Genomic DNA, 19,509 nt, shown 5'->3' with positions numbered 1-19,509 from the left:
GCCCTCCAGATGTGGAGGCTGGGGGAGTTATGGTCAACACATCTGGAGGGCAGCAGATTGGCGAAGGCCGCATTATACCATCACATTTGTTCCATTTATGCTAGCAGCAACAAGAGTCCCCATATAGCTTTTGTAGGTGCTGTCTGGGCTACTTCAGTATGCCCCACAGTTCCACAGCAGCAGGATGGAATGTGACCAAAATACATTGAGTTAGACATGTACGATGCCTGGTTCTTTTTCCTTTCCTTTCCTTTCCTTTCCTTTCCTTTCCTTTCCTTTCCTTTCCTTTCCTTGTACAAGTAAGGTTGCCAAAATCAGATTGGTCTTCTGTCAGCTGGCAGGCAGCCTATCTGTCACAAGGAATACAGCAGCAGAGCCTACTTGTTGCTGAAACTAGTGTACAAGCTTGGCCCGGGAGCTGTTAAGGGGAGGAAGAGTATCAAATGACCAGCTCTGGTCTCTTTTTGATTCCTTGTTAGCCTGACTGGTCTCCCTGTAATATGCTAGTCTAATTGATCACCTTTGGCCAATGCTGAGTTGTGATGTATAAACCAAATTCCCTGTTTAATATCCCTTAGCTTTCAGGTTGTGATGGGTTTGAGTCCTGAAGCCAGCCAGATTTTGACCATGACTTTAACACCGCCCGCCCCCCGGAGAAAATAAAGGCAGGAGAAAAGATTGTATATTCAATATTGTCAGTGCTTCCCAACTTTTAACATAACGTATTCTTACTCCCCTCACCCCGAGAAGCTACTTCCCAATCCCATTGGAGGTGTAAAGCACTCATATGCCTCAGAAGTGCTGTTCCTATGTCCATTTTAAAAAACAGAATCCATTTGCCTTCACAAAGGAAAGATATTCTGCAAATGCCCAGAAGCACTGTGTCTGTGTCTGTATGTATTTGCTCTTTGGGAGGGGAAAGCACTCTACAGATTTTCAGCTTGAGGTGCCAGAACTTTTAAAACTTAACAGCCCTAAATACTAATCTTTAATAATGTGCATTTGTTTAGACAAGGGAAGGTGAATACAATATAAAATATTTGTGACTTTTTACTTAACACAGACTTCCTATGCCTTCGATAATTTTGAAGAGGGAATTATGGAATGTGCAGCTTGACATGCACAAGTATCCAAGGTACAAGAGTAGTGTTCTTTAATGCACCTTGTCATAAGAGCTTAAAGCAAACTCCCCGTTATTGTGTACATTCCCTTGCTTAACTAAGGCCTAGTTCTAACTGAGATGGTAAACCAGGTTCCAGACAGTACAATTTCCAACCCCAGGCAGAGTGCCTCATGACTGAGGAAAGAAAATTGTTTTCAGATAGAAAACTAGATGTCAAGGGTAAAGATTCTAGCCTATCCTTATTTCCAACATTTAGTTTTCTATCCAGAAACAATGTTCTGTATGACAGAGCAATCAAAAGATGTGAGCCCCTTCCCCCTGCAGTTTGAAGTGGTGCATTCAAGACACAAGTTTATTATCTCAGTGAAAACTCAGTCTGGTTTCTTGGGGGTTAAGCCTTCCCTAAGATCACATCCTATGGAGGCACCATTGAGGGAGTCAAGACAGGTATCTACCCAGATTACAGAATTATGAATCAGCATTTCATACTGCAAACATACACACTAGCACATTTGACAATATATCCATTGGAAATCTAGATCAAAACTTGTAACATTAAGGGTATGAGCCAAGGCACAGTTACTTCAATAAAAGTTACAGCAAAATAAATTAAGCTTGCTTCACTGTATTGCAATTAAAATCAGGATGTTGGACATATCTGAGGTGTCATTAATATTTTCCTCATTCTGACTTTGTATGTATCATCAATAGTTTGTCTATACTAGTAAAACTACCATGTCAACAAGAGTACGTATGGTTGACAGGTTTATATAATTTCCCTCCAACTACCCATTCTCATTATCTCCCTTTGCTATGTATAACATAATGCAAAAGGCCTTGTTTACTGAAGTAATGATCCAGGTATAACTACCCCTGAATTGCCATACATTTTTTTATTTGTTCACACAGTCAAGGAGGAGGTAGTCTGCTTCTTGGAATAGGTGACACTGCAAACATATAGTCAACATCTTGGATATGCAGTGGATGAGGTGACTGAGGTAGGCCTGACATCCTGAAACAATGGATGAACAGCATTTTCAAGATGTTTTTGTTTGAAAAGAAGTGGGGGGACTAAGGGGAGGGGGACTTAACATTTTAAAATGTGGGTGGGAAGAAAATCTCAAAATTTGGGGGAGTGGGTGACTTACCAGGAAAGCAGCCGTTGCACTGCCTTTAAAAAATACCCTCTTGTCTGTTAAGCTTACTTGCTCCACTACAACAATTGGGAGCCAGCTAGGACGTACCCTCCTTCCAGAGGCATTGTAGGAAGAACTGATGCCCTGCTACTGATTCCTCTGGTTCCATCATCATTTGCAGCAGTGAAGCAAGTAAGTTTAAGAAAGTTGTTTAAGGCAATACCACTGCTGCTTTCCAGGTAAGCTGCCCCCCCATATTAGGTTTTCTTCTCACTCACCTCCAAAACTTTTGAGTTTTTCTTTCACCCTTCTGCTCAGCTCCACAGTTATTTTCAGAGAAAAAGCAACATAGGAAGCAACTCGGGAATCCCTGACTTTGAAAATGTAAAGAATAAATTGATTGGTTTGATAGCTTGGAAAAATAAAATAATTAAGGGCGCAATCCTATGGGGATAGGTGGCCACCTCCAAACTCGGAGGCGACTGCCTATCCAATGCAGGGCAGGAGAAGCGTGGAGGGAATCATCCCCTCCGCACTTCAGCCATCCTGCATTTGCAGCTAGACAGCTGATTTTGGCTGTCTAGCCATGGGAAGGTGGATCGGGGAAAGTGGCTGCCAGACGACACATAGGATGTGTCATACCAGCATTTCCGGCTTCCCCGCCCTGGAACGCCCCCCCAGAATGCCCTGTTTTCACTACTCCATGCTCCTCTTCCGAGCCTGCGAGGCAGCGCAGGAGGGGAGGAAGTTGGTTCTCAGGGGAGCGTGGGCTCTGAGGTCGATTCCTGGAAACTGATGTATCCTATGGCTGTCTAGCCACTGACTAGCGGCCATAGGATTTCTCCCTTAGTGTGCTTCACAAACCAAAAGTATAGTTTCCCAAATGTCATTAATTTCCAGTCTTAACTCACAAAATGTCATCACCTACAAAATGAATTTTATTTTTTACTATCTCCTTCAACAAATGTCACAAACTGTTTGCTGCTTGGTGCTGTTTATTTTTGTTTTTAAAGCAAGATTTTAATATTGCCTGGTTTTCATGTTTCATTTTATCACAAAACATGGTGATGCCCACTAGCCTAGATGGCCTAAATAGAATAGACAAATTCATAGAGGCCAGATGTATCACAGGTTATTAGGCATGATTGCTGAATGAAAGTTCTATGTATATAGAATTGCTATGCATGCCAGATACTGCAGACAAACAGCAAAAGAAGGACATCATTTTACTGGCTTGTTTGAGAGCCATCAAAGGCACCTCATTGGCTGTTGTTGGACACAGAATGATGGACTAAATGTACCTTGGCCAAATCCAGCCAAGCAATTAGTATGTTCCTATCTATATGCTCCCTGGATTTGGTTATAGCACAGCTTGCTGCTGGTAGTTTCACAAGTTTCAGACATGCCAGGACACACAATAATTCATTACTACAATTTGATGTTCACCATTCCTCAAGTCTTCAATTGGATTAAATCCTCTGCTTTTAGCCATTACTTTTGTTGTTTCTCTGCTTTCAAAAGTTCATTTGCCAACTTCGTGATGTGCTTCCAGGCAAACTGGACATGGGCAGACTCCACTGTGCGGGCACAAATTGCAAAACGCAGCACATATTTCTCTCTCAGGTGGCATGGAACGAGATGAATCTTCCTAGCCTCTTTTATGCTTTCAAGGAGTGCTTCATTAAGTTCATTAGTGCCCTAGAATAATGATAAAATGTACAATAATGATCAGTAACATCACACATGTTGTCCTAGCAGTTCTGCCATGGGCCATCCTTTAGGGAATTTCAGACCACATGTGATTATTCCTTAGCAGCACCCCTGTATCTGGCTACCTCATTAGTTCTACACACTGAGTGATCATTGCTATAAACAACTGAATAGGCCCTATCTACTATGTATTCATGCCAAAGGTTCAAGTTCCTTAAAAAAAGGCCATTGGCTTGTGTTGATAGTATCGCTATAGTTATATAAAAAGTAACCACAACAAATAGTATATAGTATACTTTTTGTTCTGCAGTTTTATATTGAATGTACTGAAGAGTGGATCTTAAACCTTGCAGGGAATGTTGTCCCCCGCCACCCCCCCAACATACACACAATTACTTTGTCCAATAGTTTCTCCCCATGGATCAAATCTCAGTCTGCACTGTGAGTTGTTGTATCTGTTCTAGCTCACTGACCCAGGATAAAACAATAGCGTTGGCACACCCTGAATCTAGTGCATTCCTACCCCCACACTCTTGGATCATTTTACAATTGAAGATAGAGATATAACTGTAGAATAGTTTCTGATTTCCTTGAACTCAGAATCTTCAAAGGAAGAGCCTCGCAACTACCTGACGTCTGTAGAGAATCTTGACCAGCCACAGCTATGGCCTCACTTCCTCTATATTCTAGCAAAACTCTAATTTCAAATGTCCATGAATTTTCATTTTTTTATTACAGGTTCATTTTTCATTACAGTTACTTTTGGAGTTATGTGATCATCATGAAAGGCTAATGACCCCTTGCTACTTACATGTTTGCAGTGCTTTTCAAACTTCTGCCTTCTACATTGACTTGTCTTCCAAAGAACTCTTAATTGCCTGCCAAAGTGCCACTGCATTGCCAAGGATTCTGGGGGCATGTTCTTTGGCCAGGCCTTTGGGGCCTCACCATCACTAGTACCAATAGGGATCAGAAAAAACAGATGTAAGGCTGGAAACCAAAATTTTAAAAGGAAAAGCTGTACCTATTGAATTCCCAATGTGTTTCTACACAGGTCTTTATCAAGGGAATTACAAACTCTTAGTGAACTTAGAGGCAACGCGGAGAAGCCCCGTCCTCTGTGCTCGCAAGAGGAGCACAGGGTGGTCAAAATGGGGTATGCCAGGGGGCGTGCCAGGGCGGGGAGAGTGGAAATGTTGGTACGGCACATCTAGTGTGTCATCCGGCAGCCTCTTCCCCCGCTTGGCCCTCCTGCAGCTAGACAGCCAAAATTGGCTATCTAGCCAAAAATGCAGGACAAGAGGAGTACAGAGCAAACGATCCCCTCTGTGCTTCTCCTGCCCTGCCTTGGATAGGCGACTGCCTATCTGCATAGGATTGCACCCTTAGAGACTTTTCTGGAGGATCCCTCTCCCTTACTTCTTCCAAAGTCTCTTAAGAGTTTGTAATTCCCTTCAAAAAACCCGTGTAGAAACACATTGGGAATCCAATAGGTGCAGCTGTTCCTTTTTTAATTTTGGCCTCACCATCACCCCATGTGAACTCAGCATGTGTCCTACAGCATGTACATCCTGCGTATTACAGGGGTAGGCAGGCATTGATGAACAAGCTTCCTTTCAGGCAAGGAATTTCACCATTACCCATCTTTTCATTGAGGAATCTTTAATAAGCTTCCAAGGAACTGCAGGGTTCCCTGGAATACAGTTTGGAGGGAGGAAAACAATACGTCCAAAAACTACCTCATCTAAGCCAGGATAGCCTTCATCTAAAACAAACATATTTTGCGCTTGTACTGAAAGGATATCTAATGAGGAATATTAGCAGGTCATGTTGAAAGTTTTTTGGTTAGTTCGCCTCTGATAATAACACTGAATTGTATCTTCCCTGTTTAATAAGAGATTCTACAAGTTTGCTAGCCATCTTTGCAGATTTATACACTTGCATGTCTTCATAGTAAATATTTATTCTGGTAAGAGTTGGTGCTGTTTGTTTTTGTAGGTCCAGTGACAGCTGTTAGTCATTGCTCTAAATGTGATGTGAAGAAGCACCCCTGGTGAAATGGAGCATAGCAACACAGGAATTGTCACATTGGATCAGACCACTGGTCTATCTCCTGAATCCCCTCCTTGTTCTCTCAGAGGAAGGTTCTTCCTAACCTTCCTCCTGAATGAATTATTGGTTTCTGCTGCTTTATAGACATTACGTTTACCCTGTGGTGGTGTGGCTTTGTTACGCTTGCAGCAAATGGAATATACCCATTATTTTGCATACAGGCCTATCCATTGTCATAATATGGGGAAGCCTATTACAGTCGAACAAGTTCAAGGAACATGGGGCTTCCTTCAAAACAGCAGCCCCACATCAAGTAGTATGCCATTTGCATACGCGCGTTTTTTTTTCTTTTAAATCAGCCGTGATAGGCTGCGTAAACATTTACGTAGCCTATCACGGCTGACTGCAGGTACGCAAACGGCGGCAGCTATGGCCACCGCCATTTGCGCACCCAGCTGGCCAGGATTCGGGGAGGGAGGGACGGAGCGCCTCCCCCCCACCAGAATTTGGGGGGGGAGGGATGGAGCGCCTCCCCCCCACCTCGAATCAAATTTAGTTAAAGGTAAGTCACTTTCGTACATCCCTACCTGCAGCATGTCTCCCACGCTAAATGACCTTTATCCCATTCTTTAAAAGATTGGAGATAATGAGCTTTCAAATTACAGTGCACTGAGTTCCCTCATGAAAAGAGGAAATCTCACAATAAGAGGAGCTAGATCACAGCCCCATCTAGTGGCTGTATAAAGAAACATACAGACAACACAGATAAGGGGGGGGAAGCATGTGTAAAGGGAGCCCGTCATGATCCTGCATTTAAAACGGAAGCAGAAAGCCCCGGTAAAGTTGTGGGATTTTAGCCTGGTGTAGAAATGCTCACAGGATTAATTGTACCAGAAATCATGGAGAAGGAAAATCAATATGGGGATACTATTTTTGGTGGCAGCCCTTTCTTTATTCTTTGCAACATGAGTTCTGCCTTTACAGTCTGGATAATGTCTTGAGCATGATGTTGGGGGGGGGGGGTCTTTATAAGCTTAAGTGGCATCTATTTTTCAAGTAATTGTTTTTTATAAAAATCTTCTCTTTTCCTTGAAAGTGGATGGAAAGGTGTGTAGGAGGAGGACATGAAGCATGCCAGAAAGAGAAATGGCTGCTTTGCCTGATAATGAGGGCAGCCAAAAGGTTAATTTTCTCAATTTCTTTCGTTTTTGTAAACTGTTTTCTCCTGCTTAATCACATCCCTTAAATCTTAGCATATCACTTTAGGCATCTGCTCAAGCGGTAAGCTAATGATAACCTGATATTATTTCTCCAAATGTCAAAGAAAGCAATATGGAGAGTTAATGTGGCTAAGGGTTAATTTTTGGTCCTCCTTGTCATAGCAGCAGATGATCAGCATTAAGAAAGCTGATGATTTCTTTAAGAGAGCTGGAAGAATGGTATTAAAATTAACAGGCTCAATCACTGCTGGTTACTTGCCTCCCAAAGCTGTGAGAGAATCTTAGTCATGACTAATATCAATTTCATGTGACAACCAGGTGCTGTAGTTTCATAGTTAAGAGTTTCCATCAACTTTCACATAAAGCAAGATTTTGAGCTGTCTTTTGAAGTCTCTGCTCCTAGGAGCAATATGTCCAAGGAATTTCAAGAGAAGCAAAAGGAATCTTGAAAAGGCTAGCAAAATTTCCTATAGAGCTTTTGGAAATGTCCCTTTAATGTGTCTTACTTTACAGCATCTGAAAACCCAAACATGTCATTAGTGAACAAATGACAATGACAATTCATTGGTACCCAAACCAGTTCAATGAATTGCAGTCTTTACATTCTTGTAATAAGTCAAAATGTCGTTTTGCTGTAGGGCCATGGCAATGGAAAACCAAGCCGCTGCTTTAGCATATTTTCAGTGAAGTACTCTGACTTTCCCATAATTTAGTGTTAAATGTTAGCCAGCCAAAAAGCAAGGACAACAAAAAATATGAGCACTGGAAACTACTGCACTGGAAACTTACCTTTAGTCGGAAGCACACCAGTCCCATTATGACATCAGCACAGATCTCAAATCGATCATCCTGAAGCACTAAGTCCTTAAATTCATGTGCAAGCTTAACATGCTAAAAATGAAAAAAGAAGTTAGTTAATACACTGAATCAGACTTCATCCAAAACAAATAAACAGAGTTGCAGAGCTACAAGAACACAACTACCATCTAGCCCTGTCCCCATTCTGCACTTAAGCTCACATATTTCTAATCGATGGAGCACCTCTCACAGATAAATAGTTAATGTGGTATTCTGGAACTCCAGCCTTGCAAATATACCTGAAAAAATTCCTGGGTCAGAACAATAATTACTAAGTCAACATAGCAATATCTGGTGCATCAGCAGCCTGACAGGTAAAAACTAGCAACTCATTTGGAATTTACGAACACTTGAGAGCATAAGACCATAAGAACAGCCATGCTGGATCAGACCAGAGACCTATTCTGTTCCCACAGCAGCCAACCAGATGCCTATGGGAAGCCCACAAGCAGGATATGACTGTAATAGCACCTTCCTGCTCATGTTCCCCAGCAATGGCATTGAGGGGCCTACTGCCTCAAATATAGCCATCTTGACTAGTAGTAATTGATAGCCTTATCCTCTGTGAATGTGTCTAATCCCTCTGAAATTAGAATTGTCTCATTTTCGCTGGAAAACTACATTCTCCCATACTAGCCTGCCCGGGTTTTAAGATCTTCTGAGGAGGCCCTTCTCTCAATACCACAGCCATCAGAGGTATGTTTGGTGGGGATATGAGAGAAGGCCTTTTTGGTGGCTCTCCCAATCTCTGGAACTCCCTGCCAAGAGAGGCTAGATTGGCTCCCTCTCTGCTGTCCTGCTGGTAGGCAAAGACATTTTTATTCAAGAAGCATGTAAGCTGGTCTGTTGCTGAAGCAGTTTTATTATTGTGTGTGTGTTTTTAAGTGCCCTGACACTGACAGCGACAAAAATCCAAGGTGGCTATAAAACCTTGGAGGTTTGCAGGATCAGCACCAAGCTTCATAGAAATGTAATGCTCATGCTCTAAAGTAAGGGTTTTCTAGCCACTACTCCCTTTTTGCTGCACTCAAGATTTTTCCTGCTTGGTGAGTAATCATGCCAGGTTTTGATGGTGGGTCAGGTGCCTCCTGACTGGAGGAGGCTGAGTATGAAGTTTTCTCCAGATCCTGCAAACCCCCAAGGTTTTATAGCCACCTTGGATTTTTGCTGTGGTCAGGGCACTAGGTTTTGATGTTGCATTGGGTGCCTCCTGAGAAGGCTGGCTATGAGGTTTGGTCCAAACCCTGCTCATTTCCCTCCCATGCAGACCATAAGTTATCAGTGTGGGTTATTTGGGCCAAATAAGCTACCGTGGGGTAAAAAAACCCCACCAGATGACACAAGAACCCACAATGGGTTAATTAAGCCATTGCAGCTTATTGTGACATCCGAACCCAGTCACTAAAAAGCATACATCAATATGGGGAGTCTTCTCTGTTGTGGCATCCTGGTTGTAGAATGTTGTCCCCAGGAAGGCCTGTCACTCACAAAAAGCCCTCACTTTCTTTTTATCTGCCCAGGCCTTTCAGTGTAAATGTTTAAATCTGTTTATATGCTGGAGTTTTATTTGTTTTATTGACATTGTGCCACTGCTGTGTTTTATTAATGATGGGTTTTTATGTTTTATCCTTTTAAAAGGTATACTGCTTTGATAGTCCCCAGACGGAGGAGCACAATATAAATATTTGTAGTAATCAGTCAATAAATGTTGGTAATAAACAGTTGTGTCAAAGAAAATGCTTCATACTGATAAAAATAGTCATACAGGCTGTAGTTTTCAATCTGTGTTCCAGAGCATCCGAGGATTCCATGTCAAGAAGATCAGGAATGGCAAACAAGCTGCTTCAAGGACAACTTGTCGACCATTACAGGTCTCCTTTTACAATGTGGAGATACAGGAAAGTGCTGGACACACTCTAAGACACACATCTACATGTACCCAGCTAGCACAGTTGCTACAGCCTCTACAATTCTGTTACATTAGTCAGGATCCATTTAGATCCGGAGTGGGAAACTTCAGGATGTCTCAAAGCCATCTTCACACACACACCCCGCGCCCGCAGGCCGCACTGGAGGTACATGAAGATAAATTAATAAACTTTGCTGGTTTGCTGCGAAATTTTGACAGCAAACTGCTCCATATTGCTCAGTAGTACTAAAAGGGTTAAATTTAGCTTGCTTGTATAGGGCTAAAACTACAAAGGAGAAATAAGATGGAATGTTTGACTTTTCTTGCATTTTTGCAGCTGATTTATACAAAAAGAATAATTCCCTGAGGTTTAAAATTTTGAAATGATTATAATTATTTATAATTACAATGAGCAATATTTACTAAAACCACTGGGGGGCACCAAAAGCTTTGGATTTTACAATGCCCCAGAAAGGAGTAAGAAGTGCTTTCTCTGTGGCTGTAACAAGATGCTTAACAGCCCAGTTCTCTACATGTTTATTCAGAAATCAGCCACATTTTGTTCAGTGGCACTTACTTCAGTAAGTATATGCCTAGGATTGTTGCCTTAAAACCATTATTTTTTTGAAAATCAAATATCAAAACTAGCAAAACGCTTGTTGTGCCTTGGTCTTTTAGAAGGGTTACTATGTACTACTCTTACAACAGAGAGATTCTGAACCCCCCCAAGGGGATTTGACTTATTAAGGCCAATTTGAGGTTTGTTTTTTAGGAATTTAGCTGCCATGTAATACTTTGATATTACAGCAGAGCTCAGGATAATTCACAAAATAATAGACTAAAACCAATTTAAATGTGTTTGTCATAATATAATCTATAAGGCCTAATGTTTATTGGAAAGCAAAATAGAAATCAAGAACATGCACAATTCTGTTACAACTATGGGTGCTTGAGAATTTTGTTTGGTCCATATTCTTAAACGAACCAACTTAATCTGCACTTTCTGGACTACTATGCTGATTGGAACACAGTTATCCTTCGGATTCCACACTTCTCCGAATTTTGCAATGCTAGTCCTTGGCTCAAATGTTTTGTACAAAAATGCATATATTCAGGGAAACTGTGTATAAATGTGCATATAGTAGGGAAAGATATGTACAAAAATACATGTATCAGAGAAAGATGTATACAAAATGCATACGATAGGAGAAATTACACATGAAAATAAATGCAATTTTTTGTAGTTTTTAAAATATGCAGAATGATGTGGAAATCGGACAGAATGGGCCTGTGACTGAATACACATGAAACTGAATATAGACTGATTGTTAACCACGCTGAGCAACCCAGCAACAAACCATGGGTTCTCGAGGTGGCTTGTGTTAGGGTGGACACTGAGCCCATAGAATCCCAGAGTAGTTCTGATGCTGAGGAAGAGCAGTCGCTCCTTCGGGAGAGGAGCGCGCTCCTTTTTTCCCAGGACCAACAGCTGACGGAGCTTCCTCCCACCCACATTCCTAGTTTAGAAAGCAGTCCAGGGAGTGACTCAGCACAGATAGCAGACTGGGGGGGATGCGCGGCGCAGACGCAGAGAGCGGCGCCAAATGGTTCGCGCTCAAAGAATGGTTGCGCCCAGAGGATCCAAGGGAAAAGGGGAGGGATTCTCCCTAGTCCTTATATTCAGGGGTCTGCCAGTAATTGCCCTTCAAACGGGGACCAACTGTTCTAACTTAGGGCATAGGGATGCTGCTGCTCAGATCTAGTTGCTACCTGTAGAGCTGTTAAGTTGTAAAAGAAGAATAAAGCTTTGAAAAGAATCCCTTTGTCTGTGTCTGGACTTGGCTACTGGATTAGACTGAGAGCCCTCCAAGGAGCCCTTGACAGCTTGTTCAAGAAAATAAGCCACACTGCATGGTTAACAAGCCACACTGAATGCTCCGTTCAGGCAACACGGTAACCCACGCACGGTTCAAAACCAACACTCAACCATTAAGTGTGGGTTAGCGTTGTCGTGTTCAATGTATAGGGGCAAGGGAAGCTTTGGGATCCAGTGACACAGCTAAGACATACACAAGACAAGCAGATGCAAATCCCATAGCCCTACTGTGTACTGGTTTTACAGAGTTGGCCAATGGTGAATATGTTTATTATTGTCATTTAAATCCCACATTTTCTGGGTTTTAGCCATCATGATCCATCGTTCCTACCTGCCATATTATATAAAGATATGTTTTAAATATTGGACATCTGCCCTTAAGTTTAAAAAGCAGTTTTCAATTCAGCAAAGAAGCTGCTGAAAACTAGTGCAACCCACTGTTGCTAATGCACATATAAATCATCCTGCTGAATCATGGCCTACAAGTTTAGAAAAGGCAAGCAGCCTCACTTTGTTTCCTTGTTCAAACTGTATTTAATTCCATATTCACTCCATTTTTCTCTTTTATGCATGGATGGATTCCATTCCTTACAGTTAATAAACCCATATTTTCATTTTTAAAATGACTTCATGTGTCACATTCTAGTAGCTAGGCCTGGAGAACCTGTGAACCACCAGGCTGAATGCAACCTGCCGCCATCCAGGTATTCAACAGTCTAGAATCCTGGGCAGGCAGGAGATTAATGGAGGCCAATAGATACCAGTTGGGCTGCATTTGGTTTGGTAGGTCACAAATTGTTGCATGCCTGCCAATGGAACATTGTGGTAAGGCTTAAGGAAATGTTGCATTCTTTGAATAATTGTGCTGTTCAGCCAAGTCTGTGTGTCTTTTCGGATACTTTCTGAGCATCCAATTGTAAAATAAAACATTTTACCTTGCGGATGTAGTCTTGTAGTCCCTTCACACCATACATCCGAAACACAAACCACAGTTTCAAGGAACGGAATCGTCGGCCCAGAGGGATCTGCCAGTGCTGGGGATAAGAGTATAAGACCACAAAATATTATTTTTGATACAGAAAGGGATCTGCATCAAAAGGAGAAACTGACTATGTATTTTCAGACATCTCTACAAACAATTAAATTACTTTAGAGAAAACACTGAAATGCTCAAGGCCAAATATGCCAAATTCCAGACTTCTTCAGACACAGTATGCAGATGTGTGGATGATGAACACCCCTGCTATTATCCCTCCTACTATCTACAATAACTCTTAAATTATTCTGATGAGAATGAAAAATAAAAGTATTGCAAGATATGTATATTAATGTTCTTGTGGGGAAAAGTGTACTTACCCTGTAATCTGTAATACATCCTGGAAGTTGAGAAGGAAAAAATATAATGCAATGATGTTATAATGTAGTAATATATAATCACATATTCACTATTACGACTATTATGCCACATTATACTTCAGGCAGTCCTATCCTTGAAACATCTGGGCTGACAGAAGGTTAAATTAAGTTTGGTGGGCTTCCACCCAGGAAAAGAAAACTGAGGAAAGCCTAGCTGGCACTCTGTAGGGCTCTTCAGAATTAGCAGTAGTGGTATACATTTAGGGCTGCTCCAAATGTGGCAAAATTCCTAAATGGAAAGCACTCTGCTATATCAAAATGCTTTCTGTGTAGGAAATAGATAGTTGCATGTGATGATCTTGTGTATTTTCCTGAGTGTGTATGTGGTAGAAAGAAAGAACCAAATTGTGGATTTCTCTAGTGCACTTACACACAGGGAAATAAAGGCACATCCAGTCCATACAATACGCACAAGTCAGTGCTTTCCATGCAGAAATTTTGGCATGATTGAGGTAGGAGACCTGCCTTTCTTTGGCAAATGAGACTATGCAAGTCCAAGCTATCAAGCTCATAGGTCACTTCTCACCTTATTTTATTTACTTATTTAATTAATGTATACATTTTTTCATTATAGAAGCTTTCATTATGAAACAACACTTTTTCAAAAAAGATGAAATAAAGGAACTTGTATATAACATCGAGCCAATTAAAAAATAAATCAGTTATATCTAAAAAAAACCCCAAACTTTGTTTTGTTGGCATAAGCCATTAACCCCCACTTCGCAATTAGCCAATTCTGACATCACATTTGTCTGGTAGTGAACCCATGTGATACTGAGAAAAGGATCGATTGCTGGGTTTACCAGTCCACTGCCACCACTTGAGGTATTTTCCTCCGTATCCTCAAGTTTACGGGACAACTTGGTTGTTGCGAAGTTTCCCAGGATCAGTAACAGACCACGCGGTAAAATCTGTTAATTTGGAGAACAGCCATTTGAGGACCGAATTTTTCCAAGCTACACTGGAAAGGCAAAAATATATAATGGGCTACATCCGATGTAATGCAAGCAGACTTCTGTTAACGCAATGGCCCTTTTCCTTTCCCTTCTCCACCGTGAAGCCCCCTGTGCCCAAACATCTGGAGCAGATTTGGAGGGCACCAAGGGTTGCAGGGGGAGGGGGAATGCATTCTGCTAGCAGATGCCATTCTGTTGGCAGACAGACAATATTTGATGCAACCCAATCAATGAAACCTCAACAGTGAATGTAATTTTATTTATAACTAACAAATGGGTAACATTCTTCCATGGTCAACCAAGCCAAGTAGATTAGCAAAAGGCCTATAAGGCACATACCCCACATTCCTATATACATTTGTTTAGGCACCTTTCTCTTCACTTTACACAGGTCTCTGTAGCCCTATGTGTTGAGTGCTAAGGTCTGAAAAGGGCTTTGCAAACACATTTGTCTTGACATGCTCCCGTTTCCTGTCACGGGAGCTCTATAAGCCCATTCAGCCAAGCATCCTTTTCAGACCTTCATGTCCAACGTGTGAAGGTCTAGTTAGAAGCTGGGGACATTGGGGGGGGGGGGGTTATGTGCGAGCCCATTAGTCCTACATGTGAGCAGGCACGTGCACAGGGCTTATCCCTAACTGACTTCAAATTGTTCTAACTGCCAAATTGGCCCTCAAACCCCACTGTCCAGTCAGGCCTCTCATCTGTAAAATGAACCAATCCCACACCAAACCAAAAATCATCAATCTGATCCAGGAGTTTGAATCTTTCCCCAGCCAAGAGGAATGGCATGTCTGGTGTGTCCAAGAAAGATATAATTTGCTTCCCTCCCCATGGCAGCTGGCTGGAATTTTAAACCCAGGCGAACTGGATAAAGGTGGGAGTGGAAAAGGAGGAGGGGCAGCTTCAATTTTGTAAGCTGCACCGAGCACTGAGGAAGGAAGAGTAAAGGAGGATTGCTTACAGTACAGAAGATTGTAAGGGAGGAGATGTAGCACTGACAGCCTTGGAAAAGACTAATGAAATAGTTGGTTTGTGAAAGGGAGGGAAATACAGTCCTCAACCCTCCCTTGAGATCAGCTAGGGCTCATAGGTCCACGAACAGAGATCTGGAGTGGTTCCAAACCATGCCATCTGTCCTAAGAGCGGGCTGAGAACTCTGAGAGGTCGGGATCTTTTTTGTTTTATTATTCAAAGAAATAGATATGAATACTGTGAAGGTTTGAGGCCTACAGAGACAAGGAAAAGAAAAATATCAGGCCTAGAGGCCTGGAGTTTTTGTTGGGAGGGGGTAGCCCTGAAAGGAGTAGTTTCATTTCCCCAGTTAAGTCTCATTTTCATTTCCCCAGTTAAGTTTCATTTCTTCAGGTTTGAAACATTCCTTTCAGTTTTGAGGAAGGAGGGTATATAAAGAGAGCAACAGAGCCAGTAAGAGAAGAGTCAGGGAGTCCAGAGCCTGAAGAGGGAGCAGGAAGAAGCAGCTTGCAGAAGACTTAAGTACAGCTAGGGTAAAGGAATTTGTGTTTTGCAACTTTTGTCTTCTCTGAATGCCTTTTGTATCACTCAGCTCTATTGTGTAAATACCTTTAGTTGTAATTGCTTGCTTTAGGGAGCAATCCTATGTGGATCGATGGTCGCTTCCGACCCTAGGGGTGACTGCCTATCCAGTGCAGGCTGGGAGGAGTGGTGAGGAGCAGATCTCCTCCTTGCTCCTGCTGCCCTGCTTTCGCAGCTAGACAGCTGATTTCGGCTGTCTATTCAAGGGACCTAGGAGCGTGGGAAGCAGCGGCCGGACAACACATAGGATGTGTCGTACCTGCATTTCTGACCGCCCTGCCCCTAGGAATGCCCCGTTTTTGCTGCTCCACACTGCTTTTATGAGCGTGGAGTGTATGGCCAATCCACACTGCCTACTAAGCAGCGTGGGAGGGGGTGTAGGTTGGCTGTCAGGGAACTGACCTATTCTATGGCCATCTAGCTGCTGACTAGTGGCCATAGGATTGTGCCCTTAATTTACCAGTAAACTGTTGTGGTTAAACCCTATGTCTCAAGTGTCAATCACCCCACATCTACAGCCTAAACCCCATGTTATTGGGAAGGGGAAGTTTAAAAGAAGGAAGGTAGGACTCTTAAGGAGGCAAGAGATCCTTAAGGAGTTGCTCAGGAGTCCAGCTCATAAGGGGAATCCTGACAAATAAACCCCACATCCATCAACTATATCACAATTCATTTTAATTATCTTCCAAATACAAATGTGTCCAATCTTCCCAATTCATAATAATTTTTTTTTAATGGCTGCCATTACCAAAGAAATTTGTTTGATTCCCATAATCAGACCAATCATGTACTAGGGGTTGGGGTCTTGTGGAAAGCCCGTTTGTTTTGAATCCATTATTTTCCCCCAAGCTTAACCTTATCCAATCTGTGTTTCTTGTCCCTAAATAACATTTCTCTTCACCCCAACAATCCACATCTAAAATATTGTGTTCTTCTTCAGCTATTAATGTTTATCTGTCACATCCCCCACAGCACATAATGCATAGGAAAGTCATATTCAGTGGACTGTATGTATTGCACAATTAACGAAAAAGATGCTGACTTTGCTTTGGATCCAAGCAGGGTGCTGTAGAATTCCCTACTCATCAGCCCCAAACAACTTTTTGAAAATTGGTGTTATCTAGTACAAGTCTCTGTGCAGAACTAGATGATGTATGAGAGAAACACGAAGTTCCCAGTTCCCATATTTCTTTTGTAATGCCAGCCATTTCCCATGGAGAACTGGTGGTTGGGAGGGGGATAAACCGGGGTGGGGAGGGGGGACAGCCTGGGGGCTATTTGCAGGGAAGAATATGCAGGCCTAGACTAGAGGAAGTTAAGCACCCTCCCCTCACCGATCCTGTAATTGCCTGCCACCTTATTCCCATTATCTCGGCAAATGTGGGGTTGGGACTGCACATTTGCCAAAATAATACCAAGGTCTGATACCAGTGTATCCCTATGTAGATAATACTCCCTTTGATCCATTAAAAAAATCCCCCAGGGGATTAGCATAAAGTAGTACAAAACTGGAATGATAAATATCTCATCTCAGTGAAACAGACAGATTTCCGTAGGAACTGAACCAGAACCTCAGATAAGCAGCTGAAAAGCAGACTTTGCCATCTCACTGGCAATGTTGATTTAATGGTTGCAGGGCTGGAGCAAAGGACTGAGGCAACTGGCAACGGGTAACTAATTGCATGTTGCCGTCACAGGCGATGTGTCTAATGATCCACTAGTAACCTCTTGGAAACAAGCTGTACAGCATAATGCAATCAGCTATTAGTCCTTGTCACCATGATTACAAGCCTTAGCCTTGCATCTTTGCATAGCCCAGATGAACTTAATTAAGGATGCATATGTGGTATTTATAATATGGCAGAGAAGGGCATCCTTCCAATGCTGCCACCTGACTGCCATTTGTTGGCTGCCAGGAAGTCATGTGCAATCCCTGACGTGAGAAAACAAATTGACACAAAATTATACTGGCAGACAAAATATGGATTTTTCTCTCTCTCCTGAGCAGAGTTAATTGCTAGGCAATTATGGAACTGCATACTACAAGCAGATTGACCACACACATGCACACACAACACACACACACACACACACACCCTTTCATTTACATTCTAGAATGACAGAGGAAGGGCTTTCAATATGTCAACTTTGCCAGCTATTGCCTGTAAATTACCCAATATTAGGCTCCTGCTGCCATATCCAGGAAGCTCTTCCAGATTTGTACGTTTCCCATTTAGCAACACAGTGTATAAATTAAAGGAAACAGTTACTGAGGAGGGTAGGATCAATTAATTGCTAACCTTTTTTTTCCTGGTGAAAGCTCAGAGTTTGATCCAAGAGCATAAAAAGAGCTTTCGGGCACAATCCTATGCACGTTTAGACAGAAGAAAGTCCTACACCTCTCAGCATTCCCTGGCCAAGTGTTGTAGGACTTTCTTCTGTCTAAACATGCATAGGATTGTGCCCTTACCGAGTCAAACTGATAAAGAATATTAGGAGCTATCCTATAATGTGTCAGATTACTGTTCCATCTGACTTGCTGTTGTTCTATAGCACCATCACTGTTATATAGCACCGCCACTGGCATCAATGGAGGCCTTTTTTCTTTTCTTTTTAGTGTGGGAGGGTGATTAGGGAAACAAGCAGCTGGAAGGGGAAGGTTTAAACCTCCCCATTCCGCACATGGTGGTCCTGATCCCCATTGAGGCCCATACACTAATTTGTAAGTAAAAACAGAAAGACAAGCTAAGCTGCGCAGGACATATATTCAATGCGTTGTGAAGTTTACCTCTACATTTAAACAATGGGAAGAAAAAGACCAACAGAGGAAGCATGGAAAGGATAAAAGAAATGTGAGCAAGTGCACTTTCACACAGGCACCGTGTCAATGGAGAATGAGATCTAAACCAATGCCTTTGTTAGGGATTATGAATAACTATTTTATGCTGAAGTTGAAAATGGCAGGAAGAGAATGAACAAACTCACAATGCAGATTTTACTGGAAGGAAGGGAAAGGTATATTTACAAAAACAGAATGGAGATAGATATGTTCAGCAGTGGAATTCGGGCAGGGGGGACAACCCATTTTGTTGTTTGAAAGGGTGGGCCCAGCCTGCCTACCTAGTTATTATCTTTGTGGTCTCAGTATTTAACTTTTTGCCTTTGTCAGGCGGAAAACAGAAAACAACAGAAATATTAAAAAAAAAAATTCAATTTTTTAAAAAAAATTATAGTCAAAAGAGATAGATATATTGCCAGGGAGCAGAGCATGGTCCATATGTAAAGACCTGCCCGTGCTGGCAAATTTTGGACAGAACAAGTTCCCTTCCCTGCCTGTGGATTTTCCGTTCCCTGAGAAAACCCCTTTTCAAATTTATTTATTAATTATTTCAGTATTTGTAGGCCACTTTTCAGGGTTACCCCAAGCTTACAAACATATTAAAACAATCTATAACAACATATTACAAACCATAAAGTATTACAAATCTATACTTCCTCTGAGGAACAGAGCATACTTGGAAAAAAACTGACATGTGAGTATTTAAGTATAACTGATTTCTAAAGGTGGAAGGGGAATGTAATAGAATGGTGATTCAGGAACTCCATTTCCTATCTGCCTGCCCTGCTCAGTCTCTTCCCTTTTCTCAGCAATCCTGCCTTTGAAGCAGGAGGAAACAAATGGAAATTCAAGGGCCT

At 42.0% G+C, this 19,509-nt stretch overlaps 1 protein-coding gene across 2 annotated transcripts in view; it reads right to left on the bottom strand.

Annotated features, from left to right (window-relative positions):
- Positions 1 to 236: 236 nt before the first annotated feature.
- Positions 237 to 19,509, bottom strand: part of DDC (dopa decarboxylase) — a 129,204-nt gene continuing 109,931 nt past the window's right edge. The window contains exons 11-14 of one of the 2 annotated variants that reach the window (XM_084857686.1): positions 13,241 to 13,260; positions 12,820 to 12,918; positions 8,031 to 8,132; positions 237 to 3,957 (exon numbers count right to left, since the gene is read on the bottom strand). In XM_084857686.1, the coding sequence (XP_084713812.1) occupies positions 3,751 to 3,957; positions 8,031 to 8,132; positions 12,820 to 12,918; positions 13,241 to 13,260 (428 nt within the window). In that variant the 3' untranslated portion in view covers positions 237 to 3,750. Of the gene's footprint in view, positions 3,958 to 4,868; positions 4,923 to 8,030; positions 8,133 to 12,819; positions 12,919 to 13,240; positions 13,261 to 19,509 lie in introns of those variants that run through there. The other variant, XM_084857687.1, reaches the window with a different exon arrangement.

Source organism: Heloderma suspectum, chromosome 5, assembly GCF_057233095.1.
Source record: "Heloderma suspectum isolate Gila_16-S chromosome 5, 16-S_ref, whole genome shotgun sequence".
NCBI lineage: Eukaryota > Metazoa > Chordata > Lepidosauria > Squamata > Helodermatidae > Heloderma > Heloderma suspectum.
This window is presented reverse-complemented; position numbering and strand designations above follow the sequence as displayed.